This window comes from Falco cherrug, chromosome 3, assembly GCF_023634085.1.
Source record: "Falco cherrug isolate bFalChe1 chromosome 3, bFalChe1.pri, whole genome shotgun sequence".
Lineage (NCBI taxonomy): Eukaryota > Metazoa > Chordata > Aves > Falconiformes > Falconidae > Falco > Falco cherrug.
Genome location: NC_073699.1, coordinates 92,833,440 through 92,857,807, shown reverse-complemented (window position 1 = coordinate 92,857,807; position 24,368 = coordinate 92,833,440). Strand labels below are relative to the sequence as shown.

The window sequence follows — 24,368 nt, the reverse complement described above, 5'->3', positions numbered from 1 at the left end:
GAGGCAACACTATTTGGGCCAAAATCGGTATCGGTCTTAATGAAGTCAGCAAGGCAGAGCACCTTTCTGCTCCAGCATTTTAACGAGTATACATGTTTACAGATTAGCTTATTAAGTCACAAATGCCTTTGAATTTTTTAAAGCAACACCTCTCATCGCTTTCATTTTTATTAATTTCCACTACAGTGAAAAACAACATTAAAAATTAATATCATGTTGGTATATATTTTTGGAGTTGCTTATTCCTTCACTCAGAAGCATTTGGTAAAATCAGCAATGCTTCTGTGAAAACTGCTACAATTAAACACAGAAAATTGAATCAAAAATATTGCAAATTAAATTTAAAGTTTCTGAAAATATCTCACTATATATGAATCCTTGCAGTTTAATGAGGAATAAACTAAACAAAAGCCTCAAATGAATCTCATCAGATTCTAATTAGATTGAGAAGATACGTAGCTATACTTGTGATATTTTAAAAGTAAGAGTAATATTACTACCAATGCTTATACCAGGAGCAACAGTAATCTGGTAATACTTGATGATTAGAAGGAAGGAAGATGTAGAACAGAGGCTGTAATTTAAAGGACTATAGAAAATTCCTGCATATTATCACAAAAAGCCAAATAACTGCAGCTCTGCAAGCATGTTATTTTGATAATATTTTAATTCTAATATACACTCTGTATAATAAGTCATTACCTACTTAAGTATTTCAAACACACTTTGTGCTGTACAAAGACTATAAAACTTTCTGATTTTAGGTTTTCACTTTTATCCTATGTATGAGAATGACCAAGCAGCATATGTTGAACATCTCTTCCAAAGCAAAGCACAAGCACATTTTTGTATGTTGTGGAAAACAAAGCTAATCAGAGAAAGTGAGCATTGTACCGATCTATATCTAATCTGCATGAAAAGGGAAGAATTGAGCTTTAGACTTCAGCTTTCCTCTTCATCAGATAGTGGAAACAAAAAGATGTAATGGAGTGTTACAGAGGATAAACAGGAACTGTTGATCTCCTTCGGCCTTTAGAAGAAGTTAGCAGCTGCATACTTGGTTGGCTGAATCTAACCCAAAGCACTCACATCTATAACGAAGACACTTCAACAGAGGTACAGTTTTCAGGGGTGATGACAGTCAGGATCTACCACACAGAGTACACTGAAATTATTCATATGAATGTAAGCGTGAAGCAATCTGAAGTTTTTCCTCACCTCTGCATGCACAGCAATGATATTCACTAATGCTTCTTTCAAATAGTTTCTAACACCTGAAACAAAACCAAACAAGGGAATTAATTACTTTCATTCTGTTCTCTCAACAAAGCCATAATGTTCTACTGTTCAATACTGTACTACTTCTTTTCATTCTTTTACTAGCACTTTTGCAATCAGAGGCAGAAAGAGAAAGTTCCATAGCCACACCACCAGTCTATTTCCTTTTTCAAATCAAATGGAGAAAGGTACATTTCCTTACAGCAAAAGGTTAAAAAAGCCAGTAGGTTCCTGTTTCGGTATTCTTCTTCTCTGGCAAATTAATTTCACCGACTTTGCAATTTAATAAAAAAACCCCTACCATTATTAAAAAATAAATTCTAGATGTCTTACCAGAATACACATACCATGGCACAGAACACGCACTACAACTCGGTAAGTTCTAAAGAAACAGGGAAGACAACGGTTTTTGTTTGTACAAGAGTCTTCAAGAAGATCTTACTACTTTATCAGCTTCTCTGACTGTAAATTATTATTACAGATAGAAATAGCAAGGACTCTTGTTTCTCTGAATGCTGTTTCAAAAATATTACTCATGGCAGTTTATGGGATATGCCATGCCTTAGCAGAAATTTCCTCTTGGGGAGGGTGGAAAAGTCAAGTAAGCATTTTATTTACCAAGCACATGAAATGGTTATCAATTTATACTAAAAAGGAAATTCTAAACAAAAGGACATCCAGCAGGGTATGCTTTAGTTAGGACAGACTCTTCATCCCCTACACTGCTGTAATTCTGGAGTAACTTCCCAGACGTGGACTCCAGTTGTATAAGATCTAAAATAGGCAAAAATGTACAACTGCCCCATTTGCTTTTCTAGGCACTTCACTTTGTAGGCAAAGGCAAACTGGAAAGCATTTAACTTTAATAAGTATGCATAAATGTTGGAAGTGCAACAAAGTAATGAGAGGGTTACAGATCCACATGACTTTTGATTTCTCTAGCATGAATCAGAGATAGTGCAAGGACCCCATCACTCCCTTCACTATATTTAATCCACAATAAAAGATAAGAATCATGGACAAAGACTGGTGAGAGCACACAGTTCAGAGATCACAGTGTGATTAAGGCTTCTGTTATAAAAATCACAAAGTGAACCTTTCATCAGTTCATCTTACTTGCTCCACCTTTCCTCCGACAACGCCAATGCAGCAACTTAATCCTTCTGTGAAAAACAGCTTTAAAAGGAGTTATCCAAGATCATCAAAATGAGTTATTCTATGGGAGAACAGAGCAGTGTCTCAACTGCCATCTCAGTTGTGCTCATTTTTTTAACCACTGGTCCTACAACTCACCTCAGAATTTAAAAAGGAGATGCTAGCTCTTTCTTACTTAGACAGTTATGGACAAACATTTTATAAGAGTAGGATGAAAGGGTGACAGGACCTTCTTGCATGAGGTAGGAACACTTTGATTGCCTGCATCTACACTATGCGATGCACCCTGGAGTTTAAATTGGAGGGTGCTTACTGGAGAGCATCACAGGTCTCCAGTTGGAAGCAAGGGTGCTGGGGGAAAGCACAGGGAGATACGCTGAACAACCCCATGAATAGCACAAGAGTGGTGACTTTTGTTCCAGCTTGCAGTCAGGACACAGCTGAGCTCTGCACACAGGCCCGTGTATCAAGACAGCCTCCGTTTCAAAAGTTCATAGCAAACAGGCAAGCATCAAAGATTTTAATGCTCTCGCTACAAGCAGTTTGGTTTCTGAACATAAAAAAGAATTCAGACCTTTTAAGAAGGAATGTTCTATTTTTCACACTGGCAGAGATGCAAATAACCGATAAAGGTAAAGAAAAATACAAGCCTTTCCCCACACATTCCAAAACATCTCTAATGCCTTTTCTCGCTATCTGTATTTTTTTTCTTGAAAAATCTCATTCATTCTTTCCATCTAAGCTAAACCAACGACAAGTCAAACAGCATAGTATGCTGGGTCGCAAGCTTATAATTTCTTGTGATTTAGTGATTTTTTGCAACAAGGAAGGGAGAAATAGAGCAATACCAGAAATTTTATAAAACTTGACTTTTTTTTTTCTCCTCCCCTGTAATCTGCAAAACAAAGAACGCTACACATCAGTACTCGAACCACACCAAAAGATCACAGGTGTATGTGGAAATGCAACACCCCCTTCCTTTTTCCTCTTCTATTGTTTTCCTTCTTCTACTTCACTCTGCCCCAGTTTAAATCCTCAGCAGGCTTACATATCACAGAGGACAAAATTTGTATCACGTCCCAGAAGCAAATACAACTGCACTAGGCACCGAACGGTGGTATGCAAATCACATCAAGAAGCACATGACAAATTTGGGAGCTGGTTTGCAGTTAATCTCAGGGTGCAAAGGGTTGATTTTGCTCTGCAAATCTGTGTGGTATTCATCTTTTGGTTGCCTACCAGCCTCATCTTGTAACAGTAGGACCTTTCATGCGGAAACTGTGTGTTTTTACTTTTGCACAAATACCGCGCACCATTAAGACTTTGCTGGTCTCCCTTCTCTATGGATACCTGATCACTGCTAGAACATGTTCATTAGTCAATCAAAATTTCACTCTTGAACTAAGCAGCACTTCTCTGCCCCAACTGACTGTTCTCTTATGAAGCATCTCACTCAACCCCTGGCACAGCTGGGAAGCCATAATGAAAGTACAGAGGGGGGCTGCAGAGAGGAGGCCATGGGCTGAGCTGGGAAGAAGGTTATCAAGGAGGTGAGTGAAAAGCTGGAGTGTACAGAGACTGAAGCGGGTGGGTTGGGTAAGAGGGTGATGTGGTTCCAAGGAAGAATCCTCATTTCCCACCCATCCCACTTCAGCGCCTGAGGTAGCGTGCTTTTTCTCCTGTGTTCATGCAGCTTGCCTCAGGATAGGAGCTGCTAATTCTGTCTGCTGCTGCTGAGAGCACCCAAATTAAACAGCTTTTGACTGTGCTAGTAAAAGTTGCCTATCAGCTATGTCTGTGGAAACCTCCCATAAGATATTTCTTAGTCACCCAGTTACCATAACCACGTATGGTTGATTTCTACAAGCATGAAATACTCAGCAACATTAGCACCAGGTGTTAAATACCTTTGGTGGTGGACAGCTAAAACATGCTCATTTACATCTTCTAATTGAAGAACTGAGAATGAATTGACTAAATGGAATTGAGATGGAATCTATGGTAAAAACAAAGTGACAGTAGCTTGGTATTGCATATTGCTAGGCCATCCCAGCTGCGTGATAAAACTGTTAACTTCAATCTCAGTGAAAGGGCATAAGCAAACACATTTTATCTTGCATCCTTGCACCACATACAAGGACAAATAGGTGAACTAAGAGCTTAAAGAAGATTATCTCTTGCAATTCCAGTAGCACTAATTAGGTGTTCCTGACCTTTCATAGCAGGTCCAGTCCTGCTATGACTGCAGGATCAGGGGGCTCAGCATCGCCTCAAGTATTTACTCAGTTTCTTAGACAGGTTTTGCAATTTAAGAGCAGATAATTCAGCACAAACTGTGCAAAGCTATGCAGTTTAAAGAGTTCATGTATATGAAACTAGTTCCCTTAATTGCAGCATCTAATAGTCTAAAAGACCTTGTCTTGGTAAGCTAAAAAAAAAAACAAAGATGGAAAGAAGCCGAAATTACACTCCAAAAGCACCAGCAAGCTGATCCATACAGGGAGAGAAGGGAGAACTAGCTAAACTGAAGAAAAATACTGTCACAAGAAAGAAAGGTAGAAATGAATTGACCATCGGTTATCTTAGGCTAGAAATTAAAGGTCACTGTGTTACAGGTTTGCGCTGACTATGCTATTAAATATGTGGTGTTGTGACAACCATTGCTGTTGGGGAGTCAGTTTCCTATCATGAACAGAGCATAAGTAAAAAGGGTATTTCCCCCAGCCCTTCTTTTTGTCTTATTTGTGAAGGATTTTCATTTTGTGTGTAGAGACAAAACCAAACGTATCTGAATGTCAGGACCTGCAGGCATAGTTAATAACTGTACTATATTTTGAAAAATTACAATTAAAAAATATCCAATTTCTGATTTATATCACCACACTTCATGGCAGGCTTTGTTGAAGCAAAGTATTACTTTTCTGGAGTGTGATTCACTGGAAACACAAGCGGTGGCATCCAACTGTGAATTTGTTGTGAAATTCATTTCAAAATGAAAAAATTCTGTCTAGAATAGAATTTTTGTGCAGCTTTCTCTACGACTGTTCAGCAGCCCACACAATTACAGTTTTTGGGACACCATGCTGCCAGTCCTATTATACAGCACTGAAAGCTAATGCACCATATAACTGTAGGTTGCAACATTTAGGCTAATCAAGTGAAACATAACATTCTTAAGTCTAAAATACCTCTTATTTAGCATATTGAAGCACAAATACAATGCCTTTCTATAGCTTCTGACAGAAATGTGTTAAAGAAAGTCTCAACAAGCCCTTGCAATTTCTTTCAGGAAAATGTTATTATTCTGTTACAGCATAAGTGCATTCCACTCCCACTCTATTCTTAACACTGAAGACTCAAGTTGCCGGAATTCTAGCTGCCACAAACAAAGACCCAATACTGCTCTAAAGAAAAATGGATGGGAAGACTTAAGACACAAAAATGAAGGACAATTTCAGCCATCAACTACCACAATGGTTGACAGAAACTTTAAAATAGCACCTTCCAATTTTGGGCCCTCCACTGTACTTTTTACCGGTGAAACATCTAACAAGATTCCCATTAAATTTAATCTCTAGTTTACATCACCTATTAATTTTTTTTCCTCCCACAAATTAAATGTCAGAAAAATTACATTTACAAGCAATTTTAACAATACTGTAAAGCTGTAGCAAGGATGACTATGTGAACTATGGGAAAAGCAGAAGGGAGAAAGATCTGTGGTTCTGAGGAGTAACAGAAACTAAACTTCTGGCTTGCCAATGCAAGAGTCATTCAAGAGATCTTCAGATGGTGTAAGGCTACCAGTGTCCCACATGTAGTTCTCAGAGCTATGTTTCCCTCAAGTACTTAGATGACAGCATTCTACTATGAAACCTCCAAAGCAACTGAATAAGCATGCAAAAGCTGGAACTGCAATACTGTATGTGTAATTTTAAGACACAAAGAGGCTACAAAAACTTGCATGCATGAATAGAGCAGAAGTTGCACACACGGTAAAACCGAATACATCAGGATGCTGCTTCTGTGTCAGAAGCCAACACAGGTCTTCACATGTTCCCAGTCCTTCTAGAGTAACTTGATAGAGAGAGAGGATATGAGCATCAAACTTTTTTACGTCTTCAGCAGACTCAAGACTTCAAAGAATGAACTGAAGTTCAGCTAAGACAACTGAAACACACAGGAAATTTTAACCAGGCAGCTTGGCTTTGACATACATTAACTCTTGTGAGATCGGAACCTCATTCGAGATGGACAACTGGGAAGCTATCCCGGCTGCTGCTTCTTGCTGAACAAGCCCATCAGCTTGCCTGTTGTGCAAAAAGGAGGAGGGGAGGATAAAAGCACAGAACTGTTTAGAAAAAGTAGGTGGTGTCAGCAGGTACCTCTCCTCATCAGCAGCAAACCACACCAGACTCGAGGATGTGAGGCTGTGAAGGGTCAAAAGAAAAAAGTTCTTAGGCAAATTCACAGTATAATAAAAATCAGGCAGGAATAAAAGCTGCAGCTCTTCTTGTGGAGGATTAGAAAAACCATTCACAGGAAGTTCTACGGTTTGACAGCTGTCACTCAATTCTGCCATTCTGCCTGCCCCCCCCTCCTTTTTTTTGTTTTTTGGTTTTTTTTTTTTGAAAAGGAAGGAAGGAGAAGGATTCACCAAAGGTCAATGAATGGTTCTCTATATGCTGACCATGCTACCAGCCCTGCTTTCAACACTGAGTTGACTGGCTTATTAGAAACCTAGGCTCTGAGGGACTGAAACATAAATGAGTCTTGGGCAGGCACTGAGCCACCAATTTAGGAAACAACAGAGCACATTCTGGCCCCTGCAGGAGGTCAGTACTTGCATGGGCAAGCAACTGCTGCTGGTGGTAGCAATGTTTCTTAGTGCCTCTGAAGAAAGCGCACTAAATTTGTTGGCCTTGAGCCTTGAACATGACTTGGTAGAATTAGCAAAACTGATGCCTGGGAGTTTGAATTTTCAAATTTCAAACCCATCCAATTGTATGCAATATTTTTACAATTTATTTCTGTCCAGTGAGTTATGCCAGTAACAGTTAATCAGTCTGAAAACTTTTTTTCCCCTGATTACTTTTTAATAAAAACTTTCCTCCAAAAAACCAAACAAACAGAATTTGGTGATCCAAAGAGGTTAATATTTTTTTATACCTAGATGCACAGCAGTGACATTTGACTGTTCCTAGACATTTCATTTGCTATGCTGATAGTAAATTTAGAGGACAAATAGAAAAAAATTATTTCATCTGCTCTGTTCTAAGGCAGGCACCCGATTCTTAAATTATTTGATATATATGCTTTTCAGTTACATTATACCCTATTGCCAGATTTAGCTGACTTGATATTGGAAGCGTTCATCTTCAAGCTTCAGATATACAGTGCTGAACTTTACCGCAAGTCATACACAAAGTATTTTGAACTGTATGTCAGTTGAGCTCCTGCAGCTCTTCTCTATCTGCTATATGAAACTGCTGGAAAAAAACTGCACACATCTACTGCAAGTCGTTAATCAGTGCTGTGTACTGCACATTAAAAAAGAAACTAATGAATGGTATCCACAAAGCCATGTAACTTCTTTAAACAGTCTGATTTAACTGTTACATTTCCTCTAGGCTCTGGCTGCAATGCAGCTGAAGCAACAGCAGTATTTAACAACTGCTTCAGCTACAATTACTCTAGCATGATTTCTAGTGTGGTCAGGACACTTCTTCCTCCACGAAACTCATGTTACAAAAGCAGGACTATGGGCTAGCAGGATACCCTGTGGGATGGCAGACTGTTATTTGTATTTCTGCAGCTCTTGGAAAGGCAGACCATGTCACGCAATGCACCCAGCGAGCACTGTCCTGCCCCGTGCAGCCCCCTTGGGCATTTCAAGGTTAGACGGATGCCTCCTGACACACGAAGCCACCCGACGGCCTGACACACACCACAGGATTTCACTTTTTAATCTAACCTAGCCGATAACTTCCGACTAAAATCAACTAAACTCTTTTTGAAAACTAAAAATATAAACAGGTAAGACAGAATGGGTAGGAGGGGAAAGAGGCACTAAGTAGTAAAACATTGCCTGAGGTCGCAGCAGGTCAGCAGAGTACTCAGCACTGTCTGCATGCAGAAGTTGCTAGAAGAATTTAAAAAAAACAGCATCCGTGCAGACATGCCTTCATACACAAATTTTAATTTAAGAGATCTACAGAATAGCTCTTAGGTTTCCTACACTTACAGATGACTGCCTGACACTTCCCAGAGCATGATGAAGCTCTGTCAACTACCTTATCCTAAGAAATGAACAAGCAGCAGCACAGACTAAAAGTGAAAATTAAAATGAACACCAAAATACTCTTAGTTTTACTATGCAGCATTCCAAATAAACATGACTTATAATATACCTTACATGACACATACTTCAGAGAGTGAGGCTACAGAGCTATGAAGTATGTATAGCAAAAATGTTTGACATTGTGTTGGTATTGTGAAGCTATTTGGTATGGATTTATTTATTGACTCTGCCAGGGCACTTAACTTGAATTTGAAAAAAAATAATAGACAAGCAATTTGGATTTAGAATTAAGCACCCTGGATGACATGAAAGAAGAGAGTGGTATCTGCTACCCATGCGGACCAAGAGTACGCCTAAGGCTACACAAAACTTTTGTATAAAGGTGTTGTCTCCCTAAACGATTTAGCAATGTAACCTTTATAATCAGGGAAAATATAATGTGGCTGACAGTCCATTTAATTCTAATATAGAAATTAAATGAAATAAATAAAATTACATTATGAATGAAAACTTGTACGCTTCTAGAACAACAAACTGTATTTGCCCCATTAGAAAACCTCCTAAATCACTTAATGTCTCTGGAAAATAATTTTAAAAGCTAGCTACTCTTTGCAATTACTACAGTGAATGCAATACTTCATTTAGAAAAGTGTTCTAATCTCCAAGAAGCATATACTTTTCAAGACAGTCTCCTAACTGTGGAATAGACAGAAACCTAACTTGTTTGCCTTTCATGAACTGCAGCACTGGTACGTGAGTATGTCATGCTATTTTACTGAAGCGTCCCCACCCACACAGTGGTATCATCTAACCTGACACCCCCTAGATGTTTGAAAAAAATATATTAAAAAAAAAAAAAGGTAAAAAAAAATAAAATAGAAATGTGACTTGGAATTTCCCCATGGACATAACAAAGCAGCTCACCTCTACTCTTTACAACAACACACAGGTTTCTCCCTTCAAAGACGGTTGATAGGAAATCAGCTTCAAATACCGGTACTACCAGTGGCCTGTTTTCTAAATTAAGGTTGCAAGACAAGCCTGTTTATTTCTTTCCAATTACTAAAAATATATTTGCTATCACGCTTTGTTGTTTGCCCTGGATAAAAACATTTTTAGAAAACTGTAGAATGCTAACAGCAGAACACATCTATTTGGCAGTAGCTCTAAAACCAGAATTCTGCCAGGTCATAACCTTTACCACCACTTAGGCAGCTTTATTTATTTATTATAGTCCCTCCTCATTTTGACTCACAAATAATTTTCAAGTTGATTTTAAAAAAGCTAATAATTAGTAGCTGTCAAAAAACCAGTAATGAGGAGTGCAAAGAATGGCTTTCATCTAGTTATTGCTTCTGCTTTGCCCAAAGAAATATGGACACCACCTCTTAGAGTGTTAAATGGACATTATGTTCAGTAAATTCCTTCACAGTAAGATTTATGAAGTCTGATTAATAACAGTATTTTCACTACCTCCAAACATGATTATATATATTTTAAAAAATTATGTGCTTAGTATATTAACAAATAAATATAGCCCCATGTAAATGAAAGAGTAAAGTTGGAGGAAAGTAATTAAAACCAGTCTAGAATGGAAGATACAATTACAGTGTTCACAGAGTTTCGTGGATTCATATAATACACCTGAACTAACTGAAATGTCATACAACTGCTCCAATGTTACTTAAGCAGAAAAAAACCACTTACAGACAGGGACTCCAGAACCTCATTTGAATTCGACAAAGAATGTAAAACTTTTCACTAGGCCACTTCCTGCTATTGCTGGAAACATTCCCTCCTTTAAACGGAGATGGATTTCAAGGTACTGAAGTGTTGTTTTGAAAGTACATTCAGAAGAAAATGTGAATGTGTAGGCAAACTGGAAACTCTCTGGAGAGATTACCCACTTATTTAACCACATTTCCTGTTTTTTAACCCGTTTGTCCTAAGCCAGTCCTTAGACTACTGATAAAAATAGATACAAGTGTGCTATAAATAGCTCATTAGCAGGTCTTTCTTGGTAAAATTGAAAATGTTTTGATAAATCTATTGTTCTTACTAGCTCCATACTAATTAAACTGTGAATCAGATTAGTTTCCTTGAAATTCTTCTCCGCATAGCTCATGGTAATTATAAATATACAGCACCTTCAGAACCAGAGAAAAAGTCACCTAAAGGATAGCTATCGGTAACTGAAATTCAATGAAGAAATTACTGGTAATCTATGTGGGAAAGTGGTTTTACAAAGCATAGTTCTGAAGCAAGGGAGGACAGAGCCTGAGCGCTAAGAGTCAGAACCTAGCTAAATATTTTGAGATCCGAAGGCCAGCGAACTAGATATTTGAATTAGTTGTCTTGCTCTTACTTACAGCCGTGACACTATGTAGATGTAACACAGCGGATGTCATTTGAAGGCCTTGACACAAAACTACTTTCCAAAAATATTAAACATGAAGGCTTTCAAGACGACTTACGTTACTTGTAGTTTTTGAACTATTTTGACTCAAGCAATAGAAATTATGTCATGATGTTCAAAGAACCTGAAGGTTTCTGTGTTTCAGCTCGCTTGGAGCAGCAAGAGCTCTAAAGACTGTCAATACCTGTGTTTAACACCTTTGTCTACACATGAACTTCAGTATACAAGAGAACAGCAAGGGAATAATACTGGTTCTGTACCCTCATGCACAGCCCAAAGTAAGATGTCTTTCAAAGAGAAGTTGCTGAGGCTGTTCTGAACTTTCTGCTTCTCCATCTAAACTGCCAGAAGGATTTGAGGGACAGCTGAAGAAGTCTTCAGTCCAAATATTTGCTGCTTCCTGATCCTTACCACACACTATAAAATCCACTGCGTCTTAGGGCAGAATACAACCTGCTTTATTGTTAAGACGATAAGGAGCAAAACCTGTAAAGGCCAAACACTACAACAAGAAATGCAAAACCCAACAGTGCTTAACATTTGGGAAGAAGAGATGTTTGCTAGCATCTCATACTTAAAAGATGGGCAGGTTACTGAAGACCAATTTGATATGCATTTGTAAACATTTTCTTAGCAGAGTTTTGTTAAGAGATGGGTTTACTTTCATTTATTCCATTCAAAGACAGTAACAAAGTGTCAAAGGCCTTTTACCAACCCAGACCTGAAGGTCATGAGCAAAGGATGCTGCATACCATACTGAGAATTGAACCATAAAGACTCAAATTACTTGAATTATTGCAGATTAAGCAAAATTTCAACCTGCTAATCTGGTAACAAGAAATGTAAATGGCAAAAGCAAAAAAATCAAACGCCTTTAAACCAAACAAAGCACCTAATGTGATAAAATAAAATTACTTCAGAGTTTATAGCCATCTGTACCTCTTAATCTAAGCATACACAGGTATCAGCTCACTCAAGTCACCATTTGTAAACAAATGCATCAACGACCCTTAGCTAAGCTCAGTACTTGAGACATACATGCATAGAAACTTGTCTTTTTGTTGCTTTCATTTAAGTTTTAACAAAATTGTCTGGCACAGTTACAGCCATTAAACAGTGCTCTACATGCGCAGCTGCCCCATCAACATGTGGCTGTAACCCATAAATGTGACCTTGAGACAGAACAGGGATACAAAGACTTCACAGCCAACAGTGTGCTGCCCTACAGATTTAGTAGCACTTGAAAAAAATGCTTCTACAGTAGTAACAGTGTTGGGGCTGTTGAGTCTTTTTTTGGTTGAATTTAAGTGGCTATATATGTGTGACTTAAGGAGAAACCCAACAGTATTGAATAGTCACAACTATCAGATACTTGATGTAGCTGGTTTGAGACTGAAAAAAATAATTGTATTTCAAGAAAAGACATTTCACCCAACTACAACATAATATATACCATCCAAACCAAAACCATTGCTCTTCCTGCGTGGGAAAAATAGGTCTGAAAAAATGAAATTTGTGTGTGAGACACTTAGATATAACAAACCCTCCTTCTTGACATGAAAATTAATACATCTTAAGGAGGTCTCAGTATTACCTGAACTTTTTCTACCAGCAATCCATTAGCTGTAGGATGGCCTCCTAAGCAAATACTGCTTATTCACCCCCCGGAAAGTTTTTAACAAATTCCCTCCCTCTGCCCCCCCTAATTTTCAGCATATAATAGTCATAGCATTTTGTATGTAAGTTCTGTTATCAGTAGATTTCCACTATAAGAACAATTTTAATGCTGAAGGATTTTCTTCTGACAAAGCAGAGAGCGTTAACATGCAAGGTGCTAAAAAATCAGCAGGGCACATGTCCCTTGTGATTGTTCCCACCGATTTTAGCAGCTTGTAATGCAGGATTGAGATCCTTCTGTGTATATCCAAGAAATCTGGCAGAATGGGAACTTAATGGCTCCTTTCTGGCCACGGAACATTCTTAAGTCTACAATGTCTGTAAGCAAGGGAAACACTGAAGGCAAGATACAGTAAAAAGGGGACAGACTGCAAATACATATTTGATACATATTGGACATATTTTCAAAAAAGCCATCTGCATCAGCAGTTTTCTCATGAAATAAAGTTAGAACGCGCTGACCGAGACACTGCTTTGCTGCTTAAAAACTCTGGGTTTTTCTTCCAGATTTAAGAAAAAGAGAGAAATTGTTGCACAAAGTTGTGGACATATGTTGGACATACTAAGAGTATCATCATCTTGTAAAACTAGTACCTACATATTTCTGAAGCCTGGTACTCATATCATTGCCAGTACTGTACCTCGTTTGTCATTTACCGAAAGCATTTTCCAAATTCCTCACAATTAAGCCATTTAGAAAAAGGAAACCAATTGTACCCCTTCACTTCACAATTTTAACATAGGCTTCCAAAAGTCTGAGTGTGATAACTCATCGTATTTGGTGGTCCTTGACAATCCCAGCGATATCTCTCACTTTACAAATGTGCAGGTTAATGCCTGGTCACACATGCGGTGGTGTCAGTAGGGGTTAAAGTCAGCAACAGAGACTAAGCCCTTCACAGTGCCCCCAGATACCCCGATACAGGATGATTGATGTAACGGCAAGAAGCATCAATTCAAAAAGATGTGTTTCACAGATAAAAGAGGGTAGCTATATGTACCATAAAGATACGGAATGACCAATTCAATGGGAAAAGCAAGTCACTTCTTTAATTGTAAGGTATACTAAAAATCAACATCTCTATCAAAACTGAGAACAGTTGAATCCAAAAATCTCAAGCAATATTTCCTTTCACTAACACAAACCAAGCATAGCATGCAGGAATATTCATTTCTTTCTTTCAAACACATCATTTTTTAAGGCACCCTGAAGGTGTTCTTTCATGATTTTATAAAACCTAAAATTACTAAAACCTTTCAAAACACAGACTCACTCAGGAAACTGTGTGTTCTTCTCATAATTCCTGAAGTCACTGGTACTGTAATAATAGCCTGTCATATGCAAAATGACAGCAATTTCATAAATGAAGAATGGGCTTAGAGATATACTATGTTTATGAATTTACTTCAGTTGTCACTCAAATATTATTATTATAAGAAATGAGAAAACTGAAGCCAACCGATCCAAAAGAGACCAATTTCAAAAAGAAAGTATTTGGAACAATACAGACACTAATAATTTTAGTGTCCAGGTATGTCCTGCATCTGCCTAACCTTCAAGCTACAGAGAAAACATACCTTAGTCACCAGTGACACACGTCCTGTGTTTATTACAGCAACATCAGACAGATATACTTTTTAAAAGTTTGGGTTTTGGTTTTTAGTTTGTGGTGTTTGCCTTTTTTTTTTTTTTTTTTTAAAGTAAGAAACTTTAAAAGTGGTGCTTTGAGCAAAAAGATTACTAGCAGCAATAAGATACACAATTTTCCTGACTTTTACAGTATAGTTTTGTTAGTACAATTAATGATTTTTTTTTTTTAAAGTTGCTATTGAATCATTTCAGAAGTGCAATGGTAACACGCAGACGGCACAGATATAATATAAAAGCCGCAATTCTTTTGGAACCTGATTCTACAAAGGTCTGTGAATGTTCTTAACTCAAACAATTCAAGCAGTCAGCCACCACACTGAAAGAAACCACAGGACTGGGTGTTAATATTTTTACATACTTTCTTCCGAATTGCTTTGTGTACCATTTGTGGATACATGGAATTTTTATTTGTCCTTAGTAACTAAATTCAGCAAATTGGCAAACAAATCAAAGCCAGGGTATTAGCTTACAAGCAAACACTAATAGGTAGCAGTGTTCTGGAGGCATGGCGGTAGTATCGAGTCACGGGAAAGATGTGAGCGGAGAAAGGGACCTTGGTTACAGAGGCAGTGAATTCCTTGGAAGACACAGTGCAAGGTCACGCTTTGCTCCTTTTCACCAAATTCTCAAATTTGAGTTCGATGGTAAAATCTAGTTGTTTGGGGTTTGCTCCCCACCCTCCCCCCCGGTAACTTACAATGACTTTGAAGAGGGAGTCATAATTTTGACTTTCAGCCAGCCCTTACTTCTACCAATGTAAGTATTTAAAACTGCACCACGTACTGCAGTCCAAGGTACGTAGATCAGCAAATCAGTAATAATTACACACAAGAGTATACCTTAAATTTTTGGCAAAAAATGCCATAAACTGGATTTCACATAGAATTTTATTTGTTTAAATAACTAGTGAGTTGGAACCAGACCACATCAGCTTGTAGAGATGTTACTGCAGTAAAAAAAAACACAAGCACAAATACCCTCAACCCCCAACAACTGAACCAAAACAAAAAGCTCCCACCTTACTGCCCTCTACTCTGCTAGGAAAAAGGAAAAAAAAATATATAAAAATTGTTGTGAAGCACAGTATAGAATACGTGTAAGAAAAACTTCATCACAAATTGTTGTGAAGCACAATATTCAGTGAGACTGCATATCTATCCTATCTATTAGACTGAAGGTGAGAACTTGCACTGGCTTCCAGTGTTACTATTTCATTGGTTTTCACTTCCAAGTTTCACTGAATCCCAACAGCATTTTGAAAAGGGCATGGATTTGAAATGAAGAATGTCTTTGCATGACCTGAACAATAGATCCTTAAAAATTGTTCAAGTCCAAAATTAACATTTGGAAGCTATCTGGACTCAGGAGTGACCCACAATAACTGGAAAGCTTAAGATTTTTCACAGTTCAAAGTAAAGGCTTTTAATAATTTTGAATTACTTCAACCGCTGAACAAGTCCAACACTATAATTTCATCCACACATCAATAAAGTTTAAGTGTTTCATTAAATTTAAATTGCTATTCGTCATGTAAAGAAATTTTAAGCTAATGAAATGCTTTTTATTACAATGGATCTGCTGTACTGTTAGCAGCCTATCATATTTTCCCACTTAAAAAGCAAAGAGTTCAAGGGCCTGATAACTTGGCTACAGAGAGAACACGCTCCAGGCTGAATTTTGTACAGAAATCTTGTATAGAAAGCTTAGACTTCTTCTTACACTAGAATTTTCAACTTAAACACATGCACACACCCCTGGAGAGAAAGATGCTGAAGCAACGAGCAGACAGCTATTTTCCCATTCTGCTAGTTCAGCAGCTGTCCAGTGGCAAGGTACATCTTGGAGCCTGTATTTTCAACAGTGTTTTAAAAATGTTAATAACTACAGCATCCCTAACTACTGCACACATTCAAGGATTAGAAAATAATTGTTTTTATCACTCCTCTTTCATCTTGCATTCAGCATTGTTTATGCTTGACCATAAACCCCCTATGCAACACTTCAAACCATAACCAAGACTGTGAACTGACCAGTGGGTTTACCAAGGGCATCAAGGCTTTTGGACCTCCCCTGCTGAGTTCTGAGAGAAACCCCAGGTATTTTAAGATGATTTTCTGCATCTGCAAAGGTAGTACAGGAGGTACTGCAACACTCTGTTTTGTATAGCCCTTGAAGAATCCCCACCACGAGACACTAAGCACCTTTATCAGGAGAAAACACACACTGTTATGGATTGTTTCTAACTAGTACCTAATACTTCAAGGCTAACAAGACAAAACCGCTCTCTAAGCACAAGTGTGAACTGTAGGAACCCCAGAGGCAGTGCCCTGCACTGACAAATCCCACAATTTTGATACAGCTGCGTTTATTTACACCAATGGCAAAGTTTAAACTTGGGACTTCGCATTTAAATATCACACACAAAACTCTGATCCTTCATAATTTGAGCTGGAGGACTATGACTTAGCTACAAACAGCAGCAAGCCTCTACTACAGATCAACCATTACCCTTAAATGAGAGCCACAGTCACCTATGAGTCGGTAACACCACCACGCTAAAGTTTCCCAAATATTAATCATGATCTGTAAATGCTTCTTGACCTCACAGGTCACTGTCTTCTGAAAGTGGCTCCCAGGCACACTGTCTTCTGAAACTGTGACTATGATCTCAGCGTGATCTAAAAAACTCTTCCCCAGTTTAAAGTTCCACAGTTTCTACAGAGTATCAGTTTGCCTTGAACCCAACTTTTAAAATGGATGCCTTGATTTCCACAGGATCTTCTCCGCAGTGCTGAGAACCTCAGAACAGGACATGTAATTGTATGCATTAGCCAGTACAATACGAAGAACGCAACATTTCCAAGAGAGTAAATGCATTTAAGTACAAAGTAAAGATAACCCAGAGAACACACTTAATCTCTCATCAGATAAATACTATACAGTCAAAACCTAGTTCTGTCAATAGAGAAGGCCAAGACCCATATGCTAACTGAGAACCACGCAACAGCAGTGTAAGCAGGAATGCCTTTGGAGTCTGGCTAGAGACTGCCAAAGGGACTTTAAAACAGGTCTGGGTACAAGAAGAGAGCAGTCCCAAGGCATTTTAGCAGCAAACACTACCCAACTGGATACAACGTGAAAAACAGCAAAGCACTTACAGTGAGCACACCTGTGGAAATAAGTCTTTGTAGGAAGAGAATAAGCCTAAGTTAAAAAGCCTAAGGAGTCCTGGACAGACCTGATACCACAGTTTGGGACTACAGGTACTTTTACTTGTCATGTGACTTCCTTTCCTCACTCCACTTGTTTCACTACATCTCAGTTTGCTAAAGATTGCTTTGAAACTATCTTGAGCATTACCAGGATGAAAAAATTAATAAATATCTAGTTTCTAAGGGTAATGTTTAAAGGAAAAGTCTAACATTGAGCCCACTCAATCACAACCAAGGTCTTAATTTTTTTTTTTTTTTGGCTTATAATCATACTAATAATCAAATAAAAATAAATAATAGTAATAGTGACTATTGACTTGGGAGTTTTAAGCTTTTGGCATTTTCTACTATGACATTATCATACCTCACCTCCCTGGTCTTCAGTTCTGGTTCCCAATCCCACCTGAAGTACCACGGAGCTCTTCCTCTCCCACACTTCCATCCATTAAATCCTACTCACTTACCCAACCTGCAAACCCAGCCTGCCAGTGCTCCAAAACTGTTTCCTGCCCCGTTCAGGTAACACTGTAGCACCCACAGCAATCAGTAAACCAAACAGTAAATACTAAGATGGCATTTGTGCCTATCAAATGCAAAGTAAACATGTAGGCATTCACTATGACAGTATGTTAGACCATTGAGTTTGTTCTGCCGATGACATGATTTATTTACTACTTAAGTTTTATTGAAGGGTTTGGAGCAGTACAAAACTTGTTTGGCTATCCCCTTCTTCATGCATGTAATAAGGCGTGCTGGAAGAGGAAAAAAGTGATGCTTGCCCTTTCTCCTTTCTACATTACCATTGATTCCAAGCCCCGATTAATTTTCTGCTTTGAGCAATGCAGAGATCAGATTCCATTATCAAATACAGTAATAAAAATAATAAATAATACTAAAATATCTTCTGAGTGTTTCTCAAAGAGTGTGTCTGAAGGTCTAAAAGAATATTTAGGTTTCCTTGTAACAACAAAAGTAAAAAAAAAAAGTTTGTGGATATTAGCATATGTCCACCCAGAGATGGACTGCAAACTAACACTGCATGAACTAGAAAATAATGAACTGATGACAAGTTTCTAGGTTAAGATCAAATGAGTCTTTGAAATGCCAAACAGGAGACCAGTACAGCACAACTTCCTACAATGGGCTAGACAACAAAAGAGACTTCTGAGTTGTCAGACATTACTGATAAGTAAATCCTCTGGAGTTGCAATAATTACAATCTCATTTGGGTATTAGAAGTCACTCTAATACCGTCAGTTAGAAAGGATACATGAGCAGACACAATTCTCAAGCTACAAGGCCAGGGTACAATCTGACCAAGGAATCACTGCAAGACTTCTTTTTATAGATACAACGCTTTTGTACTCATGCTCTTCCCATCCCTTAAGCAGTATAAACGTAGCCTGTCTTACGTCTTCAAAATTCTCAGATGATAATTTTTTTCCCCTCTATTGTGTTATTGTATTGTAATGTATTACAATATATTCCCTATATTGTATTATATATTGTATCCCTTTTAAAAATACACCCTGCTTTAAATAGGCAATTTACAAATTTGCTGATCACTTAATTTTGCAGTTTGAGAAGAATGTAGCTTTTCCAACTTTTAATGAAAAATGAGAATGAAGATAAAATGTTTTTGGAGCTTGATAGTCTTTAGCAAAGCATACACAGAAATGCCACAAGGCATTACAGGAAGGGGTTTAACACGTAAAGCAAAAGAGAAGCTGAGAGATATATATCTGTATCTCCACACTATCCACACTAGATGACAGTCCAGTAAACAACTACTGGTAGGCTTAATAGCAGAAAACACTATACAGCACAACTGTGAGTAAAGGCAGACATGCAAACTAGGGGGGAGCATAAGAAATAAAATAGTGAAGTTGCAGATGAACTTCTATTGCATACTTGCACATGTGAAGCCTAGAGTCTGCTGAGACCAGCCAACAAGAAATCCAATTCAAAACCAGCAGCAAAAAAATCTTGCATGCAAGAAGTATGCAGAAGCACAAGAAGCACCTAATAAAGTCTATGTGCAAGTGCAACTCAGTATGTGCCAGGCAGGGACCAGAAAATGTAATATCTCTCCAGGACAGTTTCTACTGGGATTTCTGGAATAGCCAGAAGTTAAAGATAACCTGTCAGCAGAAACTACAGAAAGCTGGAGAAACAGCTCCTTCATCTGTTCTCATCTTTTGGAACCGTTTCCAAGCACAGAGAAGGTACAACGTCCATTCCATTTCACCAGCTAGAATGACTCTTAATATTTATAATTCAGACACCAATGTAATAAGTTACAGAAATCTAACTGTTGTCAGAAGTGAGAAATATAATGAAACCTGAATGTCTGAAAGTGAAATTTAAGAAAAGTCTGAGGTTAAAATTAAGTTACACAAATGAAGGTATTTTAAAACATGCAGAGAAATTTGTGCTTGTATTTCAAGTGGCAAAATAATGGTTTTGACAAAATTAATTAAAGGCTACCTGACTTTGAAATTTTAGTACATGATTCTACTCTGTGAAGGATTATGTGTGGTAAACCAAATGCAGTCATGCAACACATGGATTGTTATACTCGCTGGCTGAACAGGTCCTTTAAGGATGCTGAATTCAACTCATCATAATAAAAATTCCACTGTTGATACAAAATATAGTTAATATTTCCCTACCAGGATGAATGACAAAAAATCAATTTATTAATGTATGTTGCAAATGCCATTTGTTTAAATGAAAAATAGCCTATTTTAACTGGAATACTTAAAAGAGTACTGTGTATAAGAACGTGCTGGTGTTCCGAACAGTTTCTCCACAAAGGTACAACGCACCAGCACCGATACACAGTTGTTTCTGCAAGTGCTGCTTTCCTTCTATGCAGCTCTGTGTTTATGTGGTCTCTTTTTTGTTTTTTGGTTTTTTCCCCCCCTCCCCCTGCCATTCCTAGATCAGCTTGCTGCAGCTCAGTTCTTCCAGGATGCAAGAAAAGAGACCCAGCTATACTTTATACCAACGTCCCAGAAGACCGGCTGGAAGCAGCAGGGGGAAGAAATTACTTTGTTTCTTCAATTCCTACCAGTTAAAGATACGTTCCCTTTTCAGTAGCTAAAGTTGGCTGAGCTCCCTTGTGCACTCTAAACTCCAACTTGAGAAACACTGCAGGAAAATTAAATACAATGCAAGAATGTGCAGGCTGTAAGACACGTAAGGCTTAAGCCTGTACCTTTCTCCTACTCCAGTAGCTAGACAATAATAACTAGCTAGTGGAATATGTCTGTGACTGTCACGAACAGTTAAACAACTGGCATTTTGTAACAAAAAAAGCACAGTTGAGAAGTCCTTTAGCAACTTTATTTGCCAATGCAAAAAAGCATTTTTTCTCCCCACTTAATATTACGGCATTTATTTTTTATATGCAATAGAACTGCAAAATCATAATTTCCTGCATCAAAATAGCAGAATTTGGCCTTACTAAAAGCATAAAATGACAGAAAATTCCTAAACATGGGACATCATCCATAGATTGAGATCTGTTGGAGTTCAAAATCCCCTACATCTAGGGTAATTCTGAAGCGTTAGATGAAATCTAAAGGGTTACAGATATTTCAAACCAAACTGTTTTGCACATTTCAGTCAAAAAGTAATTGCCTATTTCTAAAAAGAAAAAAATATTCTACTATATCCAAATGTTTTTAAGATGTAAATGCACTTGTCATCTTCCATGTAAGCAGGGTGCTGGTGCCCCAAATTAAACAAAAGAAGAAAAGTTAGGGTTGACAAGTATGTCGCTGTGCAACTACAAATTAAATATGCCTTTTGATATTTCATTTTTAACTGTTGAGTACCTTTTCATCAGGCTATTGCCATTAGAAGTTTTGTATTACATTTTTAAAACAGACAATCAACAGATAAGAGATGTGACAAGTATATAAAATCTGATTTAGCAGATTTGACGCACTTAATCTTTTACTGTAAGAGTGGCATTTGATATATTTGAAATGTTTCAGACAATGCTCCCTAAACATGCCAAATAAGAATAAATGCAGATTTAACCGTACTATATTCAATTTATGCCAAGTACAGAATGAATATCTGAAAAACAATCAACTTTCAGTTGAAAGTGCAAAATCACCTGAAACGTTCAATGCATGTGAAATTTTAAATACTATGAAAAAAACCCCAAACAACCCACCAATCATCCAATATCTGATTCCACCAGTGAAACACAGAAGATGCATATTGTAAAAAGATTTTTAGACTAGCCTCTGCAACTCCATATGCTGTGAACTTCGAGTAAATGGCTAGACTGCAAAGCAGCCAGCTTTTCAAATTAATTAATGAAGAGAGCACCACCGGAATTCCTCAGAAAAATAAATGAACACTCACTTTTTGTGTGGTAAACAAAGCCACACTGACAACTACTACATAAATTTGAGACTATAGTAAGAGTAATGCAACCACCTTGTTCACCCTCCAAAACACTATAGGCTTGGAATCCAGAGAAGATCACAGAGCCAATTTTGTCAGGTGACTGAGACAAAAATACATGCATTTAAAACAGAATTTTTGAAAAACAACAAAACACTCAACTACCAAACGAGAGCGATGAAAAAACAAAATGAACAAACCTTGTGTGCTGAACTAGCAGACTGACAACTATACACAAAAAAAATTCTAAAAACATACTCGGCAACTTATTAACATTATGTTTCACATTATTCCTTTCATCTCTTAATTCTGTTAATACTGTAGATTAAATTAGAACAACATTTCAAACAAGAAAAGAGAACCAAACTACATTTCATCATTGCTGCATGTTAAAATTGAAGTCTTTGTTGTAAAGACTCAGAAGTCGACACAAATTAAAGTGAAAATTTAAATGAAAGTTATTTATTAACAATAAATCTAATTAAGTTAAAAATACTGCCTTCCAACACCAGCAGTCACACCTTAGATCAAAATAAAGGGGAAAATATATAATTACATTGTGCACAAGTTCCTTCTGACATTCAGAACTTTCATATTGAAAAGAGCATGTATTTTTAAAAACTAAACAATAAAAGTTTTAGCACATAGGCTAAATTAAAATTTGCCCCATGCAAACAATTTGCCCTTCCTTAGATTTAAAACTGTAACAAAAACCATATGTATAAGTATATATCTGATAATTACAGGACAATTGCTTAAGTGAGCAAGGCATATATTCCAACTGAAACACTGTATGAAACTTTAATATTACATTATTTTTCAAAGCTTGCTCAAAAGGCAGACTTCTTAATTTCTTCTTCAGAACTGTTCATTTATTCTTCTATTTCCTTTCTATTTCCACAATGATTTATATCGTGCAAGGAAGTACTGTCCCCAGTACTTACAGACTGATGACTGTGAAGCAGCCAATGAAATAGATCAAGGGTTTTGGATAAGATTTTTCTGAATATTCTATACATTACAAGACCTTAAGTAGTCAAATTAAACACGAATGTTCAAACTGACAGAAGTCAAAGAAGGCATTTTAAAGATAAAGATAAAAATACTTGAGTTATTAACATGATATAGAAAGCTCTGCAGACAGAATCCTGTCGACAGTTTTCACCCCTCCCAGATTATGCTTTATTCACTTCTCAATACCTGTAACAGCTGAGGATAGATCTTTGCCTGTAATGGCTCAACTTAATACAAAACCCAGTTTTATCTCTAAAACAGCCTCCATTTCATGAAGCAAGTCAAGTGTAACCGTATGGGGAAAAAAAATAATTAAAGATTGGATAATACCTGATTGTCTTTGTGTAGTTTTTTTTCTGTACATAATTTTTACTGACATTGAAAAGAAAGCAAATACAAAACTAGAATGGAAACCAGAAAATTCTCTTACTGCATTGGTCCATATGGCTCAAGAACAGAATTGGCAATACATACATGTAACTTCTGTACAGTAGATTTATACAGATTCGAGTAATTTGGCTGATGTTGTAGGCCTTGACTTTTGTAACCTTGATTCTAAAAAAGAAACAACATTGATGGCATTGGCAAGGCAAAACATTTAGGCCATTGTTGTGTATTTCAGTGGTACTGCCTTTATATAACATGTAGCATTGCCTGTAATGTTACTATAAGCATATAGGCATACATACGTAATTTCTGTCAGCTTTGCAAGGAAAGTGATCAGTAACGTTAATAGGCTTTCATCCCTAGAGGACAGAAGTGCAAGATTGAGGGGACTTCTTCAATTACACTGCAGCTTTCGGTAAGCTCACTGATCTAGTGAGTATCAGACCTCTCTGCCCCTTTACTTGCACTTCAAGTCTGTCTTTTTATATAATCCCTTGCAATTCATTCCATGTTAATTCTATTTCTAATTCCTACTCTAATTTATGTTTCTGTCTTGCTCATCCAGTCCTGGTTTCCTACTTTGTTCCACCTTCATTCCTTGCTTGATACCAGTCTTCACAACACAAGGTTTTAATTCCAGTCTGCTCCCTCCCTTGCAGTTACCTTATGTTCTACCAGCATTGGTATCCTCCCCATGAACAATCCCACCTACCCCATCTTCCTGATAGCCCAGATAAGGCGTTTTCTGCATTTATTCAGGCTTCCAGCTTCTTCATTCTGCTCGGTAACAGCAGGGGGAGCATCAAGAAAGGAATACTTGCTAGTGCTTGGCCAGTACAATTGTTGAAAATC

General features: G+C 37.5%; 1 protein-coding gene across 2 annotated transcripts in view; it reads right to left on the bottom strand.

The window, feature by feature from the left end:
• Positions 1-24,368, bottom strand: part of EXOC2 (exocyst complex component 2) — a 133,601-nt gene that overhangs the window by 10,232 nt on the left and 99,001 nt on the right. For both annotated transcript variants that reach the window (XM_055704147.1, XM_055704148.1), the window contains exon 24: positions 1,219-1,274. In XM_055704147.1, coding sequence (XP_055560122.1) covers positions 1,219-1,274 — 56 coding nt within the window. The remainder of the gene's footprint in view (positions 1-1,218; positions 1,275-24,368) is intronic.